The sequence below is a fragment of the Ochotona princeps genome, chromosome 25, assembly GCF_030435755.1.
Source record: "Ochotona princeps isolate mOchPri1 chromosome 25, mOchPri1.hap1, whole genome shotgun sequence".
NCBI classification, from domain to species: domain Eukaryota; kingdom Metazoa; phylum Chordata; class Mammalia; order Lagomorpha; family Ochotonidae; genus Ochotona; species Ochotona princeps.
In genome coordinates, this window is record NC_080856.1 from 7,141,059 (window position 1) to 7,165,353 (window position 24,295).

General features: G+C 38.6%; 1 protein-coding gene across 7 annotated transcripts in view; it reads left to right on the forward strand.

The window, feature by feature from the left end:
• The window catches only part of CADPS2 (calcium dependent secretion activator 2), a 400,665-nt gene that overhangs the window by 165,550 nt on the left and 210,820 nt on the right, over nt 1–24,295 (forward strand). For all 7 annotated transcript variants that reach the window (XM_058681317.1, XM_058681318.1, XM_058681315.1 and 4 more), the window contains exon 6: nt 3,677–3,798. In XM_058681317.1, the coding sequence (XP_058537300.1) occupies nt 3,677–3,798 (122 nt within the window). The remainder of the gene's footprint in view (nt 1–3,676; nt 3,799–24,295) is intronic.

Genomic DNA, 24,295 nt, shown 5'->3' on the forward strand with positions numbered 1-24,295 from the left:
TTTGATCTTGGATTTTTTGTTTCTGTTGCTTCTTAATATTTTATATGGAATGAAGTCATCTAGTATACATTTTTCTTTGTAAGAGCTAGTTTATTTATGTGAATGGCAGAGTTGCAGAGAAATTGAGCTTAGGGAGGGAGGCAGAGAGGGGGGGAGAGAGAGAAAAATTGAGATTCAGAATCACTAATTCACACCTCCAAAAGGCTACAATATCCAGGGCTGGACTAGCAAAAACCAGGAGCCAGGGATTCCATCCAAGTCTCCTGTGTGGGTAGTAGGAGCCCAGGGGCTTGAACCATCTGCTGCCACCTTTGAGGTACATTAGCAGGAAGCTAAATTGGGGCAGCCAGGTCTGACGTAGGAACTGATGGGATTCCAGTATCACAAGCAGTGGCCTAACCTGTTCCACCACAATGATGACCAGTTGTCTGCATTTTCCTAGCAAGAATGTGGCATTTGATTAATTTTTGGAGAATAAAAGGCAGGTGATTTTTAGAATTTATAAATCTATCGTTATGTTTCTACTAGACACTAAGATCTGATAAGTGTTTAGACCATTTTGGATTTTTTTCTGTTAAAATGTAGCAAAAGTCTGGCATTGGCACTATGGCAAAGTGTGTCAGGCCTCTGCCTACAATGCCAGCGTCCCATATGGGCACCAGTTTGTGTCCTAGTTGCTCTGCTTCTGACCCAGCTTATGGCCTCAGAAAGCACTGGATGATGTCTCGGGCCCTGGACAGGAGAAACTCCTGTCTCCTGGATTTAGATCAGTCCAGCTCTGGCCATCGCAACCATTTGGGGAGTGAACCAGTGAATGTAACATCTTTGTGTAATTCTTTCAAGCAAAAGAAATAAATCTTTTTTAAAAAATCATAAAAATATTGAAAATAATTAACTTCTTATGAATTATTTTTTCACCATGAAGGCAAAACTCGAGCTGGTGTGCTAGTGATTAAGTGAAGCTCTGGACTCTTGTGTGTTCACTGCCCGTATGCAGGAATGCTGCTCACCTAACCTTGCAGTGATAGGAGCAGGACATGAGCTCAGGCTCCATTTTGCAAGATCTAAGAAACTTGCCCATTTATAAAACTGATTTGACGGCCTCGATTGCCATATCTGTTGAAGGTAAATATTTGCAGGCTGTAGTGTAATACAAATCTGTCCACACTGTTTTAAGTAGGAGTGTGTGTCCAGCAACAATCTAGTCGTGTTGACTGCCACTGACTGGTGCATATCTGCAGGCCACCTGAGACAGGACCTGACTTCTCCAGTGTCAGGGCAGTGACAGCAGTCTGTGGAGATGGCTCATGCTCCTTAGCCCTTACTAGTTAAGCAAGCATTGCACCTAGACCAGGGAACTCAGCCCAAAAGAACTCTTGAAAGACAAGCAGTTAATCCAATTTGAAACTCTCACATTTCATTAGGCTTGCAACTGGTGCCGTAGAGAAACAAGTCTTTTTTAAGGGCTGAATATTGAGTCTAAGAAATAATGTACTGATTTGGAAGACTTTGCTTAAATCTCAACAGCTCTTTAAAGTTGCTCTCCATTCTCCCTTCTGCCACTATACCAGCTTGCTTTACAAGCTTATTTTTATGCAGCATTTATCAACCAATGTATAATTATGTTTTATTCTGCATATTATATTATTTTCTGGCTTTCTCTAATGATTGTATACTGCATGTAGGAAACTTTTTGTCCTTATTTTTCGCTTACTGAAAGATTGAACAGTGATTCAGTAAATGGAAGTAAAGACTTTTATAATATTTCTTAAACAGCAGGATTACTTTGCAATGTCTCCATTCATGCTGCCTAATAGTACAAGACATAAGCTAACCCACAAAACACTCTTGCAATGGCATGTTAAAATTAAACATGCAGGAAAAACCAGAAAACTAGGAAAATTTGAAGTTATGAACCTGAATTTGTTTGGGGAACAGTCTCAGTGGCATGAATACATTTGGTTCTTTTATTTTTAAGAGTTTTTTAATTGAAAGGCGTACTTTACAGAGGAAAGACACACAGAGATGTCTTCCATCTCTGGTTCACTCCTCCAAATAGCCTCGATGGCCAGAGCTGAGCCAATCAAAGTCAAGAACCGGAAACTTCTTTCTGTGTATCCTACATGGGTGCAGGAGCTGAAAGACTCAGCCATACTCTGCAGTATGCAGTGAGCAGGATTAGAAGTGGAGCAGCCAGGACTTGGACCGGTGCCCCTATGGCTGTGGCACCAATTTGGCCCCAGCTTTTCTCTTTAATACTGGTTAACAGATTTTGACTGCCTCTGTATTTGATGATGCCAAGATTCCAGTTTCTGTCTGCTGCCCAATGTCATTTTGAAATAAGCCACACATAACCTTGGTCAGTGCATGTTACTCAGAAGTGCTATCTGGCTTCCTGTCTTGTAATCGTCCCCCTTTTTTTTTCCTTCGAAGATGACCACTCCAGCTTCATTACATCAACCACAGGAAGAACAGAAGAGATGAAACATAGATCAATTTTATTTTCCATAGTTACATTCCCAAATGTTTCTGGGAACTGGCTGAACCACTTATCAATTAATTGTTCAATTGTGTGAGGAAATAAACTTATTCCAAGTTTGACCTTTTATTTTGTTTTGGTCATTATTCCATATATTTTGTGAAAGAGAACAAAGCATATATAAACATGGCCCTTTTTTATATCAAAACTAAAAGTTAAAATTGTTTTTCTTTGAGACGTTTTGAATAATTCCTACCAGTTATATACAAAATTTAGTAAGTGATCAATGCAATATTTAGATAATTTTTGACAAATATTTTGCTGCCTGTATTTGCATGTTTTGATTCTTGCAGAAATACAAAAATGAGAACAATGAAGAAATTAATTTTCATATATAAAATTTCCCTTATCCTATTTAATAATTTTTCAGAATATAGAAAATTTCATGCATGTTTTGTTTGAAAAAAACTAGAAATATAGACAATACTTAATATTGAATACTTTATATAAAAAACTTTATACAGATGCTAATCTGCAATACTTCCGAATGAATGACAGTCTTTGAGAAAAAACATAACTGAAAAAATATCTTTTCCACTTTCACCCCCCGTTATACACATCAGCAATATAACTTTTGCCAGCCTTTTCTAATGTGTCTATTCAATTAGTTTTGCCATCAAATTAATGTTAAAACATTGATTTGTAAATTATAGTTAAAATTTCATCTATACAAGTCATCTAAAATAGTTCATGTAGAGAATTTTTGTTATTTATATCATTAGATTAGTTTGGCAAGTACAGTGTCCACCAGTAAAAGATAGTTAGATGGATCACTTTTTTTGTGCCTTTCAACAACTCTTGATGTCATCTTGATTCTGTTTTGCTCAATGCAACCTTGCCTTAATTTTGAGTCTGAATTCACATTTCATATAATTCAATAGGGCTTGTATTTGGGGACTTTTTAAATTATATTATTATCTGGTAGGAGATACTTTCTGAGAAACAAATTTCCTGAAAATAGTATTTACTGTACTTTCTGTAAATAGAGGTGGACTATAACTAAGGGAATGTAATATTGATGCTACTAGGCATTTGTGTTTTTCTCAACTGCTTTCTCATTACACTGTATGCCGCTATTACTGAGTATTGCCTGAATACTGTTACCCTGACAAATGTTTAACTTGGCTTTACCTCCAGATCGTCATCATGGAAGTGCAAGGTTTGAAGTCTGTTGCTCCCAATCGAATTGTTTACTGTACGATGGAGGTGGAAGGAGGAGAAAAACTGCAAACAGACCAGGCTGAAGCATCAAGGCCGCAGTAAGCTAAATAAAAATGAAATGCAAAACAAAAACCTGTCTGTTTCCTACGAAAGAAATGACCTTTGCTTATTTGAAAAATTACATGATATTATACTCTGACACTGGTATTTGGCTGGCTTTACCTCAGCTGTGTTAGAAGCAGTGTGTGACATACTGGGTAATGTTATAATTAGAATGATGGCATAATGTCTGCGTAGTACCAGTGGAGAATCCAACATGAAAATGGGAAGCTGATCATTACGTGGTAAAATGCTTGTAAGTCATTTACAAGGGAACACATATTATTGAAAAGACGGTGTATGATCCTGTTTCAGTATTGGAACTGTCCTCTAGTAGCTTTCTGTTCCATGGTGACAGAGATAGGCAGATACCACGCTTGTACACAGTGACTTGGACTATTTCAGTCAATCGTCATGAGTTTGAGAACCAGTTAGTGACTACCACACGATGAATGAAGAGCATTAAAGGCATCATCTGACGGTTTGGTGTTTTAGATTGTTGGAGTGAGTGTAATTCAATGTGGAAGGTACTCTTGAGTGGATTCAAACTTGGGAACGGTGACAGAAAGTTTCTCACTGAAATAAACAGTCTGGCTGAAGGATTCACTGCCTTTAGAAAGAGTGTTTTCTTTCTGTTTAATTTGTATTTAAAATGTTTTGCAGGACTTAGGATTTTTTCCTAGTCAAAGCATCAGTGTGCAGCCTGTTTATCCAGGCAAGTGCTTTTGAAAGCCTGGTTAGGCGCTGAAGGTATGAGATGAACAGGAGAGTGTGTTTCCTTTTGGTGTGTGTTGCAGGAGAAATGAGCGCAGAATATTATGGGGCCAGGAAAAAGGCACGTGGAACCTTTTCACCCTACATAAACAAGCCCTGCAGGTCTCTCTCTCTACACTCTTATTATCTCTGAGACCTCACTACCTCGCTCTGTCCTGCTGGGCATCAGTCCTGAACCTCATGCATTCCCTGGGATGCTGATCACTGCACTTGCATGTCCCTCTGCCTTGAGAAGAGAGAAGAAAATCCTAGTGCCTGGCCAACTTTCAGAATTTGTTAATTCAGTTGATCAGACTTATTATGCTTTCACTCGTTACCTTGCATTGGATTGAGATACTCCCACACTTGTGCAGTCATCAGCATTATCAGTTTTTTAGAATACATCCATCAACTGAAAAAAAAATTCTCTACTCTTTCGCTGTCAATACAGTCACCCCATGATGACACAATCTTTAGTTCACTGTCTGTCTCTATAGATTTGCCTGTTCTGGACAGTTCATATAAGTAGAATACTGCATATGATGTTTATGACTGGTTTCTTTGACTTAGCATAATGATTTTGAGATTCATTCCTCTTGTATCATGTAAGCACTTTGTTTTCAGGACTGAACAGGTAGTTATAAATGAGTTAGTGTGGTTCTACTGTCTATATTCTGTTGCATTGATCTGTGAATCTGTTCTATACCAACATTGCCAACCCTTTTTGATAATACCCAATCTAACTGGAATATAGAAATACTGCTGGTTTTTTAATTGGGGTTTTGTAACTACTGACTGGTTTGAGTTGCTTCAGTAGTCTTTATTAATTAGTTTGTCAGACTTATAACGAACAACTATTTTCTTATATGCCCAAGTTTCCTTCATGTTGCTTCCTTTGCTGTGTAAAATCCTTGTAGTTAGATGAAATCCAGTTTTATGTCTTTTGAAGCACAGTTTTCTTTGTTTATTAAACCTTTGATATTATATCTTAGAATTCATATCAAATTCATCTCATGAATATTTCTTACTGTATTTTCTTCTGATATTTTCCTTGTTCTAATCCTCATAGTTAGCTTGTTGGTACATTTTAGGTTCTTTTCCATGTGATTATCCAGCTGTCTCTACTCCTTTCCAAAGCTTGCTTTATGCTAGTTTTGAAAATCAACTGCTCATAAGTTTTTGAACTTATCTCTAGATTGTCGGTTTTATTCCACTGACCCAAATGCCTGTCCTCAAGCCAGTACCACGCTGTGTTCATGATGATTGATATTATGACAATGTGTTAATGATAATTTTATTGATATTATGCTGTTAACACCAAAAGATTCTGAGAATAGAGACCTTATAAGTGAATATTTTTAATCAATTCAAGTACTTGAAAATCAGAATGTATTATATAGTAAGTCCTCAATACTGTTTCTGGTATTCTTTCCACACAAAAAAATTGAGTAAAATAGCCGGTTTGTGTGTTTTCATGAACACTGAAGTCATTTTTAAACCAAATGAGGAGATATGTCCTATGGTTGTAATCCAGGGACCTTTTAATTGAGAAGCAGACTGTTTAAGTGCTGACCAATGCAGCTTTTGAGTGGTGCGATTACTTTCATCTGGAATTCATCTTGGCACACTAGGAAAGAAATTCATCTCTTCCATCATCAGAGTGAATTATGCCTTAGACACGTTTTCTAAATTTTATTGCCTCAACAGTTTGGCGCTTTGTTGGAGATCAATTCATCCTTCTGTCTCATGCTAATTAAAGTGCCTTATTTAGTCACTGTTTCCAATAAACTTCATCAAGATTTCTGGCTATTGCTTATTTCATTCCTGTAGTTCAGAGTTCCTGCCAGCAATTAGGTTGGAACAGCATGTGTGCTTCATATATAACTTAGAATATGGGACCTTGGATCTCAGACGAGTGGTGTTGAGGGAGAAGAGACACAGTCTTACTTGTTAAAGTTGTGTTTTCAATATTTGATATAAGGAAGGGAATGGGGATAAACCATGTTTTCCAGTTACGAAGAAAACTACTTTTTAAAGCTGTTTCTTAATCTATTGATACACTAGGAAAAGTTTTATTGCCTGTGAATGTCTTATCAGAGTATTGTTGCTACATTTTACAGTGTTTTCCCATTTCCATACATTGTAGATATTGTGCTTCTTTCACTTTTAGCGCATACATTTCATTATTCCATTTAAAAAGAAATGGGAGTGAGGAGGAGGGCCATAGTACAAATGGAAGATTCCAGGCTTCCCAATGGAAAGTCATGTTTCAGAAGGGGAAAATTGATGACCCTTTCTTGATCAATACATATTGTGTACACATATTGAGATGTCACACTGCAATTCAGAAACATGTAGTCTTATAAATTTTAAAAGTAATGAGCCTCTCGGGAGTGAGATTTGCTGTGGTCTTGTGGTAGTCTCAACTTTCCTGTGTTGTAAAGGACACCCTCTAGAGTACCTAAACAAACAGATTACATCTTACAAAGTACCAAGACAGACGTTAGTCCTGGGGAAGTGAAAACAAGATCTGTTGTTTATCATAAATAGAGAAGAATGTGTAGCATGAACTCTAACCCCTGAACAAATTGTTATAAATAATAGAGTACTGAAATTAAAAAAAAACTCCACTGATAACCAGTAGACTAATATTGCTTGTATTTATTTGCTAAAAAAAGAAAGAGAAAACCTCAGTGAGCAGCACAATTTCGCCATACTCACCATCTCTCCCTCATTCCATAATGCTGTGTTTGCTGTGTATGCACATTATGGACTTTGAGATCCAACCCCTTGAAAATCATAAAACATCAAGACAGGAAGCAGTGAGGTGAACTGATGAGTTGCATAATTTGAGGAATTCTTTATGGTTATTAGTGCATAACATTCTAATACTTAGGGAAATACAGTTTCCAATACCTGTTCTTAATAATAATTGGTAACCAGAATTTAGTTACCTGTCAAATTATGGAAAGAGTATTGTACCCACAGAGGGAAAGCTTATCAAAATGACAGGGTACTAGGCCCAGTGCTGGAAAGAGATTAGGTCCAGATCACAGATAAACAAAAAGGCCCTGACTGTGCTCTGCAACAACATATTCTTATTTTAATATAGCAATAATGTAGTTTTCTAAAAATTTTTATGTGTTTTCATTTTATCTGCAAGGCAGGGAATCAGAGACCGAGATGTTTGTTACCTGGTTCACTCTCCCAACGCTCGAAACAGCCAGGCCTGGGTCAGTCTGAAGCCTGGAGCCCAGAACTTAATCCAAACCTCCCACACGGATGGCAGGGACTCAAAAGCCTGAGCCATCATTTACTGCTTCCCAGGGTGTGTATTGGCAGAAGAGTGGATCAGAGAGAAAACGGAGAAAGAACCAGGAACTTCAATATGGGCTGTGGGCGTTCCAAGAAGCAACTTAATCACTATGTTCAGAAGAAATATTTTTGCAGCACGGCTCATTAGTCTGCTGTCTTTGCAGGGTAGGGCACATAATGCACCAGTTTGTGATTGTGGCACTGACATTGTGACAGTCAGGCTGTGCTCCAGGATGCCAGCATCCCATGGGAGCACCAGTTCTCCGAGTCATTCTGCATCTGGTCTGGCTCCCTGCTAATGTTCCTGGGAGAACAGCAGAGCATGCTTTGGGCCCCTGCACCCATAACGGAGACCTGGATGGAATTCCAGGCTTCTGGACATGGGCTGGCCAACCCTTGATTGATGCGGCCATTTGAGAAGTGAAGCAGCTGAAGTAAGATCTCCTCCTCCCCCGGCCAGCACACACACAATTCCCTCTTTATTTGTTTGAAAGGTGAAGGCATAAACAAAATATTTTAAAATTTGATGTCTTAATGAACTAAAGGGAAAATAGTCAAATCACAAAACATTCATCTTTTCATTATTAACTTTTTCTCTTGTTTCTGAGGTGACACATTTCATTTTAGATTGCAGTTGAAGACTGAAAGCTCCACTCAATGAGGAGCTCGATAAACAAAAAGCAAGCAGGATCACGGGCAGCGGCCATGAACAACTTGCAGATGGACAGGTGTCAGCCTCAGCTGCACAATAAGCTTCAAGAGAACCACAGATCGCTTCTTTCTATATAAATTCACCAGAAGTAACATTTCTCTCACACTGATACTTCTATACAGGCCATACTGAATCCTAAAGAGACAAACATTGGGCAGATAACAGAAATTACATTCACTGAGAATATGTAATCAGGTGAATTTCAGTTTATGGAAACACATGGTAGCTTGAGACTCCACATGCTAACTAAAAAATGTTCATGAAATTTGGTGAAAAACAGCAATGAAAATGTTTGAAAGTTTATGTAATTGTGGTTATTAGTACTTCCTTAGTAGATTTACACTTTGTAATTTGCCTTCATATGCAGTGAAATTTGTTTCACAGAAACCTTTATAGTTTTGGTACTATATCATTTTGTTCCTGTAACTAGTTATGGATAGGGTAAACTTTGGCAGATCATTGATATTTTACTTAATTTTTATTTCCACATTATCACCAGATTCTGTAATATCTCCCTTTTAACTCTTTAAGACATCCTTTTTTTTAAGATTTATTTTATTTCCATTGCAAAAAGTTAGATACACAGAGAGAAGGAGAGACAGAGAGGAAGATCTTCCATCTGAGGATTTACACTCCAACTGGCCGCTATGGCTGGTGCTGAGCCAATCTGAAGCCAGGAGCCAGGAGCTTCTTCCGGGTCTCCCATGTGGGTGCAGGGTCCCAAAGCTTTGGGCTGTCCTCGACTGCTTTCCCAGGCCACAGGCAGGGAGCTGGATGGGAAGCAGGGCTGCTGGGATTATAAACGGCACCCATATGGGATCCCGGCGCATTAAAGACAAGGACTTTAGCTGCTATGCTATCGCGCTGGGCCCCTTTAAGATATCTTGACAGATAAGCAAACCTTTTGGATCACTTTTATTTATTTATTTTTTTTTTTTTTAATTATTTATTATTTAACTTCAGTAATTACATTGTATTATGTGACACAGTTACATAGATACTTGGGTTCTCCCCACCCCTCCCCAAACCCTCCCACCATGGTGGATTCCTCCACCTTATTGCATAACCACAGCTCAAGTTCAGTTGAGATTTCCCCATTGCAAGCGTATACCAAACATAGAGTCCAGCATCTTATTGTCCCGTCAAGTTCAACGGTTTCTTAGGTATACCCTCTCTGGTCTGATGACAGAGCCAGCAGAGTATCATCCCAGTCAATTGAAAGCTCCAACATACCATCAGCAAAAATTTACATCATTATGGAATTAATTGACATAGTAATGAGTAACCAATATGTTAAAAGTAAATGCGGGTTCCCAGCCACCTTCTGTGACCACCTCACCTATACTTCAATTTTAGTTTATACACAACATATAACATTCAAAACATAACATGTTATACATAACATCATATCATCTTAAATTAAGGCAAACATGTGGTATTTAACCTTTTGGGATTGGCTCATTTCCCTTAGCATTATGGTTTCCAGTTTGGCCCATTTGGCCACAAAGAACTGCATTTTGTTTTTTTTAATAGCTGAGTAGTATTCCATGGAGTAGATGAACCATAGCTTTCTTATCCAATCCTCTGTTGATGGGCATTTTGGTTGTTTCCATGTTTTTGCAATTACTGATTGTGCTGCTATGAACATAGGAGTACATGTTGGTTTCTCATAGAACAAGTGTTCTGGATATATTCCTAGGAGTGCTATTGCTGGATCATACGGTATGTTGAATTTGAGTTGTTTGAATATTCTCCATACTGATTTCCATAGAGGCTGTACCAGCCTGCAGCCCCACCAGCAGTGGAGTAGGGTTCCCTTTTCCCCGCAACCTCGCCAACAAGTGTCGTTGGTGCTTTTATTCATGTGGGCCAGTCTTACTGGCGTTAGGTGGTACCTCATTGATGTTTTAATTTGGATTTCCCTTATTGCCAGGGAACTTGAGCATTTTTTCATATGTTTATTTGCCATTTGGGTTTGTTCCTTTGTGAAGTGTCTGCCCATTTCCCGTGCCCATTTCTTGAGTGGCTTGTTTGTTTTGACATTTTGGTTGTTTTGTAGCTCTTTGTATATTCTGGATATTAGCCCTCTATCACCTATGTCGTGTGCGAAGATCTTCTCCCATTCTGTGGGTTGCCTTTTTACTTTGTTGATTGTTTCTCTAGCTGTACAGAAGCTTCTTAGTTTGATGAGGTCCCAATTATTTATTTTGGTCTTGATTTCTACTGCATCTGGAGTCTTTTTTAGGAAGTGAGGGCCTACCCCTAAGTGTTCCAGTGTGTTTCCAACATTTTCTTCCAAAAGTAAACGACCTGAACAAACCCATAACTGAAGTAGAGATTGAATCAGTGATTAAAGACCTCCCAACAAGGAAAAGCCCAGGCCCAGACGGCTTCACTCCAGAATTCTACAAAACATTCCGAACAGAGCTGACCCCAATCCTCTACAAACTCTTCAAAACAATAGAAAAAGAGGCAACCCTTCCAAACTCATTCTATGAAGCCAACATTACCTTAATCCCAAAACCAGACAGAGAACTAACAGAGAAGGAAAACTACAGACCTATCTCTTTGATGAACATTGATGCTAAGATTCTCAACAAAATCCTAGCCAACAGAATTCAAAAACACATCAGACAGATCATTCATCCAGATCAAGTAGGATTCATCCCTGGAATGCAGGGATGGTTCAACATTCGAAAATCTATAAATGTGATACACCACATCCAAAAACTGAAAAACAAGAATCACATGATAGTATCAATAGATGCGGAAAAAGCTTTCGACAAAATCCAACATCACTTCCTACTAAAAACCCTAACCAAGGTAGGCATAGATGGAAAAATCCACAACATAATTAAAGCAATATATGAAAAACCCAACGCCAGCATCATACTGAATGGAGAAAAGCTGGAACCCTTCCCACTGAGATCTGGAACAAGACAGGGATGTCCACTTTCTCCACTACTATTCAACATAGTCCTAGAGGTACTCGCTGAGGCCATAAGACAAGAAAAAGAAATCAGAGGAATCCAAATGGGAAACGAAGAAGTCAAGCTCTCACTATACGCAGATGATATGATTCTTTATGTAGAAGAGCCAAGAGACTCAATACAGAGACTGCTAGAACTTGTACGAGAGTTTGGTAGAGTGGCAGGGTACAAAATTAATGAACAAAAATCAACAGCCATAGTGTATGCGAACAGCCCCAAGATGGAAAAAGACTTAACCAGCAAGATACCATTCAAAATAACAGAGAAAAGTATGAAATATCTGGGAATAAATCTAACCAAAAATGTAGAAGACTTATTTGAAGAAAACTACAATCTGCTTAAAAAAGAAATTGAACAAGACCTCAAAAGATGGAGTAATATCCCATGCTCCTGGATAGGTAAAATCAATATCATTAAAATGTCTATACTGCCAAAAGCAATATATACATTCAACGCAATCCCAATCAAATTGCCCAAAACATTCTTCACAGATCTGGAAACAATGATCCAAAGGTTCATCTGGAAGCACAAAAAACCACGGATAGCTAGAACTATCCTGAAGAACAGGAAGTTAGCAGGGGGAATCACAGTTCCGGACCTCTGGACATACTATAGGGCAGTGGTTATCAAAACAGCGTGGTACTGGCACAAAGATAGAGAGGAAGATCAATGGAGCAGAATAGAAACGCCAGAAGGAAACCCACACAGATACAGCCAAATAATCTTTGACAAAAAGACAAACGACAACCCAGGCAAATGGGAAGGTCTGTTCAATAAATGCTGCTGGGACAACTGGTTGATAGCCTGCAGAAACAAAAAAATAGATCCACATCTCTCACCATACACTGGATCACTTTTACATAATTAATACCAGGTTCAGTTATTATATCTCAGACCAGCTCAAATAAGAATCTAACATATTTCCAAATATTTTTCTTTTACTTCGTCATCTGTGCTTTGCACCATTCCTGTTTTACCCATTTATTCACTTTTTAAGAACAGATTTATTGGGCTGGTGTTGTGGCATAATGGTTAAAGCCTGTCCCTGTAATGCTGGCTTCCTGTATGGGCAGCTGTTCAGAAGCCAGCTGTTCTGCCTCTGAGCCAGTTCCCTGCTAATGTGCAGAGGACAGTTCTAGTGCTGGGTCCCTGCAGCAGAGTAGGAGACACAGAAGCAGCACGCGGCTCCTGACTCTGGTCTGGCTCAGCCCTGTCATTGCAGCCATTGGGGAAGTGAATCCTTAGATGGAAAGTCTTTTTTTTTTTTCTTTCTTGCTCTCTGTCACTCTTTCAAATGAATAAACGAAATCTTTAAAATAAATAAGCAAAAGGAAGAGGGAAAGCACACTCGAGGGAGCATTTCCATCCACGGGATCACTCCCTGATGGCCGAGCTAAAGCCAGGAGCCATAAACTCTATCCAGGTCTCCCATTGAGAGGTAGGGGTACGAGTGAGCCAGGAGCAGGATTGCAAGTTGGGCAGTCTATTCAGACTAGCACCAAGTAGTGGGTGCTGAATTGCAAACAGATTCGCTCTTAACTCATTGTGCTGCAGTTCTGTCACCTTATCTGCTTTATCTGCAGCTTTTGGCTGACGGTGTGGTGAGGCTGTGAGGGGAATAGGACGAGTGGTAATCAACTGTGCTCTTTGTGACTCTGGGTGGCATGTGTCCACATGTCACTTTCTCTTACAAATCCCCCCATGCCCAAGGCTGACATCATGCCACTCATTCACTGAATGGAACATCCCAGGATGCCCCCTTTCCGCTTTCCTGAACACCTGGTCTCATAGCACATGATCCTCTTCCTGCCTTCATTTCATTTCCTTTGCATATGGGCCAAATCAGCTGGAAATTGTGTAGACAAGACTGTTTTGTCTGCTGGGGTCTGCTCTAGCACCAGTCACTGTTGTTTGTCTCCCAGTAAGTCTCAGGGTATGATACTTGGACCAACGCCTGCCCAGATTTGCAGTGTTCAGCCTTCATTCTATAGAAATGCATTTTTACTTTAAATAGCCTGCTCTTTTTCTTGTAGTCAATATGCTTGTAATTCTGGCTGAGACGGTCGTTTCCAAACTAAGATCTGAAACAATCTAGAAAAAAAAGAGAGACCGTCACAGGAACACAGGGATTGACCCATGAGTCTGCTGGTTGAATAAGCACACTTTCTTCTACAGCTTTCTCTAGGGGAAGGCCCACCATACACACATTCTAATCCTCAGCTCCCTTCCACATTCACATGTCTCATACTTTTCTGAAGAGAAGTTCACCAGTTAGCCAGTTCTACTGCTAATGTGGAGCTTCCTATGCCCTTCAGGGCACCACTCAGTTGGGAAAAAGTACTGTTATAGAAAGCAATTAATTAATAATGTGATAAATCTTTTGCAAATTAGATGTCATTTGCTGCTTTGTTTTCCATAAGGTTGCTAAAGGATGTATTCAAGTATCTACTTCCTAAATAACTGAAAAATAGTTTTAGCGTATTAACCTATTTATGGTTTATGGACATTTAAACATGAAGGTAACAGATTGCTGGACATTGATAGAATAATGTGGCCATCCATTAATATTCTTTACATCAAAAAAATTTAAACTAGAAATATTTCTGAACTCAATCACCATCTTGAATTAAGTATTAACACCTGTGAAAAGTTAGCTAATTGGAAAAGTGTTATCACACTGAGATATATACTCTCTAAATGCATTTGCTATTAATTCAACTTTGTGGTATTTCAATAACTTGAGCATTGCTTAATTGTGAGTGTTAAAAACTGATACCTGTTCAATTAACAAAGGTTAACCTGAGCAAGAGAAAAAGTTTCTGGAACACTGCAGTATTTCTGATCATTGCTGGTTCCGAATGTTTTCCTCTTATAAGGTGGTGAGTTAATTTTATCACCAGAAAGGAAGGAAAAGATCCACAGAGATTGTCTGGTTGGTTGTAATCTGATATTTGCCTTATTTGGGCATAATTTGGTAGCTTGCAGTCTGATTGGCTGGAAGTTCAGCTACTATTCTAGGCTAAGTCTCAGTTCCTTGGTTAAGAGAGTTTGCTGTTAGCTCAGATTACAATTAATGGGTTTCCATATCAAGCCCTGTTGAACCAACTGGTCTTTCAAAATAAATGATACTTTAAGGCAGTAATTGAGAAAGCTTTAGTACTAGGACCTGATAATAATCTGTAATAAAAATTTTCATATACATATTGCATAGGTAATTATAGGATAATTAATAAAAAACTTAACCATTAGTATAGTACTCTACATTTCTTAGGAAGAAGTCAAAGCAAAGTAAGTTTTCATTCAGAGAATAGAGGAGTATTGCAAATTTTTTCTTTAAAGAGTTTTTTTAAATGACTAGTACTTAGATCATATTGCTACAAATTTTCTGTTCATTCTAATAAGAATAATATAGTTTTATGTTTAATGTCAAAGTTTCTAAATTACCAAAAGTTACATCCTTTGGAATTCTTTAATATTTAAAATTTCTGTTCAAATTAAAAATGTGCAGAATGGCTATAATGTTTTACTCTATTGTAGAAAATGCATTAGGCCAAATTTGACCATAGCTGCTGCACCTGTGCACACTGAAAACCAGGGCAAGCCGTAAGTACTGAGCTTAGAAGAGTGTTGTTATGCTTCACTTATGAGTACTTCTCTTGCTAAGTCTAAAGAAATGCACCTGTTCAAAGCTGCTGATGCCCTTCCACCTGCTCTGTGCAGGTGCTGCGCCAGGAACCCAGATCCACTGCTGCCAATGCAGCTGTTAACCTAGTCACAGCGGGCAGCCCAGTGCAAACAAAGTAAGAACTACTCAAGGAAGTGATATTGAAACGTTTTTTTTTCTTTCTTGCCGCCAAAATCCATTTAGATAGTGTTAGCATCATTAAAGGACCATACAAAATTATCAACTTAAATGAGCCTGCTGTAGATTTACTGAATTTTGAGTCCCGCCTGTACTTGCCTTGGCAGACAAACCAAAGGACTTTGTGGGCTTTCTATGGCCTGTGGACTAGGTGTTCCCCAGCCTGGCTTAGGACATTACTGTGGAGAAAGAAGAGGATATGACAGGTGAAAAAAATTGCTGGGATCCTTAGAACACTCGGTGAATAAAGTAAATGGATAACCGTCATGAATAGGAAAACAACTTAAGAAGCCTTTCTACACAGCATTTGGTGTGAGTTGGTGAGTAAGTTCAGGGTTTGAAAAAGGGCCAGAAGTCATTTTAAAATGGAGATACATTGAATGAAAGTTTAAAAAGTTGACGGTTTAAAAATTTACTTATTTGACAAAGATTATATATATTTAAGGCATTCATTATGTTGTACAGATATAATTGCCTAATTTTAATGGTGAAACAAAAGTATTCAAAGCCATACATTATGCACATTAGATTCCCAGAGCTTGTTCATCTTAGAACTGGAAATTTGTGCTCTTTGATTATCATATTTACATGAGCTCATGTAAAGAATTTATTTTTACATTCCACATGTGTGAGCACATTGTAGAATTTTTCAAGAATTCAAGATGTGAAAATGTTGAGTTTCAGGGTGATTATGGTAAGCATTAATAGGGCATCATGGCTTATGGGAAGGAATATGACATATGAGAATTGAAGTCCTAGCTTTGCCACATACTGGCCCTGTTGCCTTGGCTATTGTTAATGAAATCCCTTTGAGTCTGTTGCTTCATTGGAAATGGAAATGGATGCTGTAGTGCCCATTTCAAGGATTCTTCTGTGAAGTGCTTTAGATAATGCATGTGGGAACATTCGGTTTTGATTTTATCATTCCTGATCATCACTGATTTTAGTGTCTTTGCTTTGTGTGACACTTTTAATTTCTCTACTCACATATCCATTTTCTTTTTATGACCATTTATCTTCACATGTCATTTCAACGTTCAGAGAGATCCTACTGTTAATGAAGGCTTGAGTGCTCTTGACAACACTAGACAATGCTGCTTTAAAGAATGAACTGTTTCCTTGTCCTGAATCTTGTGGAAATGCTCAGTCAGAGCATTTGTGTTGTGGTATAAAGATTGGGGAGTTCATTTCAATCAAGAGGAGGTGGTTTTCAACATGAATAATAACCTAGTGTCAGTTGTGATAGAAACACATTCTTTGGTTATCATATATTCACTATCAGTACTAGTTTGTTTCTCAGTTTATGTCAGTGAAGATTAATATCTGCTCTGGTAAAATACAGCTGCCAAAGGCTCTATAGCTCACTCAGCATAGTATCCTGCAGTCGTTAAGGGTTACATTGCAGCCATGTCTTCAACACTGGCACTTGCTAACACTTGACGTGAAGGGCACTCAACTGTTACCCTCCAGCTGGATTGCTGAGATGCGACTGAGGGCTGCCATTGGAGACATGCAAATCAGCGGAAGAAGCGGATCCTAAAGCAAATCTAACCCTTTATTGCTGGGATTCTTTCAGATAAAGGAGAATCTGAAAAAGTTCACAAAGTATCTTTGATCCACTGCATGCCCTCTGTGATGAGAACACAGGAAGGAGATTTTTCTTGCAGTAAATCAGAGTCTTTAAAATGATCTCTGAGGGCTGGAGATCCTAGTGGAGTGTGAGCCAAAAATGCCCTGAGTTCTCACACTTCTGTGTGTGGGTACACCATGATTCCATAAACTTGTCTGCCCAGGAACTCTGATTAGTGTTTCTGAACTAGTAGAACATGGTGAAGTTTTATATTCAAGTTGATCTCAGAATGTGAAAAACATTCTAGCACTCATTTATTTAAGTGTAGTAATACTTAATATTGTAGTAATTCAATATCAATATTGTGTTTCTAATGTGGTTCAGATTTTATATTTATTCTAGTGACTAAAGTGTAGCCTCACAGAAAACTGTTTACTTATTTGTATCCGTAGTTTGTGTGTATGTGTGTGTGTGTGTGTGTGTGTTTACATAAACACACTATAGGGAGTTTTTATAAGGTAATTTTTGAAATCACAATAGAAAATAATTGGAATATGTCTAACTGGAATGTATTTTTAGTGAGTGTTGTACATGTCCTATCATACAAACATGCAAACAAAGTAATCTTTCTTTTAATTCGTGTTTTCCTTCCTTTTGTCAAGATTTGGATTTACGCATTATATAATTGCTTTATATCGATTTTAAGATGCCACAGTTTCTTCTGTTTTAAAACATATGTATAGTTCGAGACACTTAGATGACATTTTTTTCTTACTGAGACATTTTCACTAATATACTCATGGTAGTGATTTTTCTTACTTATAAGACATTTTTTACTAACTTAATGTTTATAGTAAGTTGGTTTTTAAAAATTGATGCAATTTTAAAACATTTTTAAGTCAATTTAGATTTATTTATTTGAATGGCAGGGTTACAGAGAGAGGAGAGAGAGACACAGGGGTGGAAGAGGGGACAGAGGGAGAGAGAACTAGACGGAGATGCCTGCAGTCTGCTAGTTCATTCCCCAAATGAGCACAGCAGCCAGAGCGGGCTCAGGCCACAGCCAGGAGCCAGGAGCTTCATCCAGCTCTCCAGGCAGGCTCACAGGCCCCAGGACGTGAGTCACCTGCTGTTCCAGGCACTTTAGTGGGGAGCTAGATTAGAAGGGGGGCGGTTAACTGGGACTCAAACCAGTACCCATATGTAATGCTGGCATCACAGGCAAGTGGCTTTACTCACTAACACAGCACTGGCCCCTTAAAATTGGTTTTCTAAAGTAACAACAATAAATTGCATGGGAGATACTATTCATGACAGTTTCTCCTTAGCTGTGTAATTTGAAGAAATTCTTCAAGTATAGTACCTTTGCTACCTATAAAACTGTATTTTTTTTTGTTTAGGTGTTGTTTCTTTAAAGAACAAATTACAGTGTAAATATCAGAGACTGATTTTTTGCATTTTTATTTCTTCAAAGTTCAAACATTTGGTTCTATAAATATTTCTGCTGAAATATTGGCATAAAATTATTTAAAGTTTTTTAAAGAACGAAAGATAAGCATATCTTTTTATTACTCTTACAAATTCATTGACTTAAAACCACTGAAGAAAGCATAGTGGCAGTGAGGGTATTAAAAAAAATAAAATAATTCATCAGTTCTTCAATAAGTGACGCTTTAACTTTCCTGGCAAAGATTGTCTTATTATATAAAATACAAGATGGATTTGTTTGGCAAAGACTTAAGATCTTCTGGCTTATAAAATAGCAAAATTTTACCTGGAGCAATGCTGAAATTCTTACTGTGTTCTAATGCTTAATTTTCCTCTTTTTACCATAATATAGTTTTCCTGGCAGATGGTACCTTTTGGATCAGAGTGGATTTGGCAAATTCTTATAAAATCTTCAGAATTTTTAATATCTGCATATGAAAAAAATCACTAATTTTATGTAGTTCTGCCAAAATTATAGAGATAAAGTCTTCTACATCTTTTCTTGCTTTTCTGTTCTCTCTTACTTCATTTTTGAGTAAGGTAGATGTTGAGGAAATGAAAGTGGAGCAATATTGATTCACTACACATGTAACCTCAGGAATGTAAAAGCTCAACATATAATCTTTCACATTTTGAAATTGTATTCCTGAAGTAAGTTGTTGTGTTTTTTGTTTTAATCACCACGTGAAGGTGAATATGAACATCAGCAGTAAACAGCTTTCCCTGTAGCTTCTATCTGAGAATTTGCACCCAGTCATCCATTCGTCCTGGGGCCAGTGTTTCTGGTCCCTACACCATTCTCCAGTTCTCTTCCGTCTGCAATACTGGAAGCTGTTGAGCCAACTGAGAATGAGTTTCACTTATTCTTTTCCAATACAGACATCAGGTGAAGGGAACCAAAATAAATGTAAGTTATTCTGAGTTCAGTTCTGGGCAAATTCGGATCATAGCCTGGCTGTTTTAGACAACTATTTTTTAAAGCTTTGTTTTTAGCCCATACATATGCTGCTAGTAGTTGGGCTAGAATTATGCATAGCCTCAGGTAAGGACCTGTATTTCCACTGCTGTAAACTCATTAAAATTGCAGAAGTAGCAGTATTTCTCAGAGCAAGTTTGTGGACTTAATGGGATTAGTCACTTTGGTGATGAGACTTACCACAACAGATGGGCTCGCCCCCCCATCATCAGACAGATTGGTGATTGCATTAAAATTTCATCATTCGTTCTGTCTTGCACAAATCTGTGAATGTTTCATGGCTGCATTTTTCAGAGAAGGTCCCCAACCTAGCCAGTGACCTTTGGTGCTTTCCTGCTGCTGGTGGGATCTTTAGAAAGAGAAAACTTGTTTACACCCGCTGAGCTTGGCTTTGTGGTTTTGACTCCGTGGAGTTACTCTGTCCACGCAGAGGCTAATTCTTGACTCAGCCACTGCATGGGTTGTTTCGCTTTGTTTTCTTCCCATCAAGCGGCTTCAGGTAGCCTGGACCAAAACTGTCCATCCGCTTTATCACCTCTTTCCCTCCCTCCCTCCCTCCCTCTCCCTTCCTCTGTTTCTCTAACTCAACTAAAAAAAAAAAAAGTAAATCTTTCACAACACAGCTTTTCTCTGTGCTCTAGTATTTATTGAAATTTCATGTTTTACCGCTTGCTACAAGTCAGAATTCCTGGAAACCAAATTGTTTTCCTTCATTTTTTCATTATTTGTATCCATGATGAAGTATTATATGCCCATTAAACCTCCTTCCAGAGCTTGTACAACTGAGAATGAAAATTACAGAAAGTGTCTCTATGTATTTAAAAGATCCTCAGAGGGACAGGTGCTCAAATGTTGAAGAAAGGTAGACTATGGCAGAGATCTCACCCCACCTTTTTAAAGTCTGAACAAAACTATTCTTTCACAAGTATCAAAACATTTAAGGCAATAAGAATAGCTAATGTGTTGAATGTCCATAAGCTGCAAAGCTGTGTCCAGGAACCGTTTAGAGATATCTCAATAATTCCAGCTGGTTCTAGCACAGATATTTCCCTTGCCTGCAGAGGAGGCAGGAAAGCATCCTAGGAGGTAGTGCAATGCCAGCAGTCTCCTGAGACTACCTGGGCACTCTTCCTCCCTGGACGGAGGCCTGCTGGCAGCTCCTGGCGCTGATTCTGGCTGGCCAACATGGTCTGCAGTGTGTGCCTCCGGCCTGTGTCCTGTGGACTGCCTGGTACTCAGCTGTCTTCTCATCCCTCTTAGAAACAGATTCAGGGGATTGCATCCACTCTGTCATCTTGTATGTTGAGCAGTTCAATGATTCGCCCCCATGGTCTCCAAACTTACTGTGTGGTTGGTAATGTTCTTTATTTCCACCAAGCAACTGTCATTTAGAAAAGAGAACGGGTGTTGTTTTATCAGCAAGGAGACCCCAAGAGGACCGTCCCCAGGGGTGCTGCGATTACCCTGTGATATTTCCTTCTCAATAGCTCTCAGCATTGCTGCTCTCAGAGTGGACTGTGAGGCTTTTACCTTGCACAGCTGGAATCAAGTGGCTTTTTAAGTGTAAGCCATTCAGAATCTGCTGGCATAGTAACAGCATTTGCAGTGCCTTCAGTTGAAGAAGGTATAAAGCAGAATATACTCACATGACTGAACCCAGGAAACATTAACCCCACTTCTTAAAATAGTGTCAGATTCTGTAGAGCAAGAACAACAAATAGCTGATAGATGCTCCTACTACTAGAAAAAGGCAATACCAACTTGGTGTAGTGATACATATAACCTAATTATTTGGAATATTTATAATGATTTCTACCTTTAAAGGATAATAAAATAAATACACCCTACTTTTAGTTTGTTATCAAGAGAGCAGGAGCAGGTGGGATGGTGTCACACACAGGCTTCAGTGTGGAGAGTGGGAACAAATGAACACACAACACAATTCTTTACCTTCTGTAATTGACTCCTAGTGTTTCATTATGGAAAGATGTGCTTATACTCACATCGTTGCATTTTACTGTTGAAACCTCATGTTGATGCTTTCTGTGTAGTAAACTTTATGCTTTTTAAAAGTTCAGATCATAAAACTTAAATGATAAGAAACTAACTTTATTAGGCTGTCTTCCTAGTCTCAAGTTCTCAAAACTTTTTATACTTTGATATGCTTTGGGTATACTTTTTATACTGCCTTGACCACTTAAGATTGTAATGAAAATGTGACAAATTGTTCTGTTGTAAATTAGATGTTTCAAGATAATGTGTTTGAACTGTATCCAGGAAGAGAAAGGAAAGTGCTTGAGAGATTGTATCTTCTGTCTTTTCTGAAACCTGATCTGAATCTAACATACTTGCTAGGCTTTCCCAGAAGAAAATGCTACAAGGGTAATGTGATTTCTCTACTCTGGATATGGAGGTTTAATGGTGTGAACACTTCATGAAGCAGATGTAGTATTTACAGAACAATTTTATTCCATTCTTAAAGCTTTTAGCAATCTTTAGCACAGCAAAATACAAGCCATCCCTTTAAAGGGAACAAAAAGCAGCACAGCAAAGGAACAAGTAACAACGGTACTTAGAGAATTTTCCTTCATCCTGAAAGACAAACTCGCCTACCTGAAACAGTCCCAGATGTTTTCTGCCTAAAATAAAGTGCAGGATGTCATCCAGGATTTCTTCTCTTCAGTCATACCTAATGAAACACATAACATTATATTTTTTCCTTCCATTATAATGAAAAGTTTTAATCAGTAGTTCTAAGTATCCTTCCAGAAACCTAAACCAAAAAAAAAAAATTAAAAAACCTTAACTGTCAAGGATATTTATGGGGTGTCACCACTGTAGCATAGTACGGTATGCCTCCTCCTGCAGCACCAGCATCCCTGATGGTGTGGTTTGAGACTTGGTTGCTCCACTTACCACCCAGAGCAGAGGTTGGCTGAAAACCTTGGGCTCTTGTACTCACATGGGAGACTCAGAAGCTCCTGGCTTCTGGATTCAGACCCAACTCCAGCCATTGAGGCCATTTGGGAAATAATCCAGGGGGTAAAAGATCTCTCCTTCTGTCATTCCTTCCTTCTCTGTAAATTTGTCTTTCAAATGAAAATTTAAAATTTTTAAAGGATATTTATAGGTCTGACTATACTAAAATCTCTATCATTTCAATACTCTAGACTAGAAACTTTTAAAAAGGAAATTAAAAAATGCAACATGCCAGCTAGAGTTAGATTGACAGTAGCTCCTGACTTATAATTTTCCCTGCCGATTCAAGGTTTGTCTTTGACCCTCCCTGTCAGTCTCTGCTTTCTTCCTCCCTCGTTCTCCCTCACTCTTCCTCCTTTCTCCTGGCTTTCTCTTTATTTTGCCATGTTTCTCTCCCAGTTGATACTTCACTTGTCATCTCTGTTATTTCTCAGATTTTAGTGATGGCGTTGTATTGACATGAAACAGTATCAGTTGTTTTCAGGTAGGTGTCATTCTTTTAGCAGAGCTAAATAGTGTAGCAATAGTTAGAAGCATGTATGCCTTCTTTATGATGGTTGCTATGCTCTAATGGCTGTTAACACAAGTTGTCTTCATTTATACCTCCTAGATATCATGAGGAATGTATTACCAAGTTATGATAAAGTTGCTTTTGAGTGTTGGGGTTTGTGTCTGAGTCAATAAAATCGTCCCTGGGATTTACAGTGGTTAGGCCTGTCCCCTGCTGCTGTACTCTGCTGCAGATGGGCTCAGGTATCAGCTCTGTTCTCCATCATTCTTAAAATCAGCCTGTCTCTTTCCACATGCTAATACAGTGGTTTGTTATTAATTTCAATAGGGTTGTTAGGTTTGGCAAACAGTCATAAAAAATAATACATACATAGCAGTTAAGATACTGTTTGGGCCATTTGCTTCCCAGATCAGAATTCCTGGTATTCCAGGATATGGCTCCTGCTTTGAGTCCCTGCCCCCACACGCAAGAACCATACTGGGTTTTCATTTTCTATCTCAGACCTGGCACAGCCCTGACTGTGGCTGGCATCTGGGGAGTGAATCAGCAGTTGAGATACTGCTGTCTATGTCACTTTCTTTATTTGGTCTCTTTCAAATAAATAACTTTTGAAGGATAAACAGGCAGGAGAGACAGATTTGTTTAGGGTAATACCAGGATGCTAGAGCTCACCTGCATGAAATGCCTACAGCAAGCAGGAACGTTCTGTGATGCCAGTTAGCATGGCAGCTGCTCCTGATGCCCAGTCCCTAGGGAAGCTCACAGGTGCTTAACATACTGTGACCCTCAAAGAACACTATCCAGTGCCTCTGATGATCTCATTGCCTCCTGCTCTCAACTATCGTATTCCTTCTCAGACCCTCCTAATGAGCCTGGGAAGGATGCCCCTCATATTTATCTCCAGGTCTGAGTCATTGAAAATAACTCAGCATTGTCATTGTTGTTGTGAATCAAAGGAATCCAAACTCAGTGTTATGATAAAATCCCCCAGAGGACAGCAGAAATAGACCTTAGACCTACTTGAAATCTAATGCAGAAAGCTTCTGTACAGTTTTTCTGACTCCCAGAAGACTAAACAAATCAACAGTACCCAATAGCTGATTTTTTAGTGTTACAAACCAAAAGAAAAAAAAATTAACCATCTATTCCTTGATGAACATTGTATCATTTGAGTCCTAAAATGCCTACATGATGATTTGCCATTTATCTATTGTCAGACTGTGTAAAAAGACTGCAACATGAAATATCTGTAATGGGACCATTGTTTAATGGATTGTTAGAATATTAGAACTTATGTTCCATTGTTACTTCAGTAGCTCAACCTCTGTTAGAGATATTGA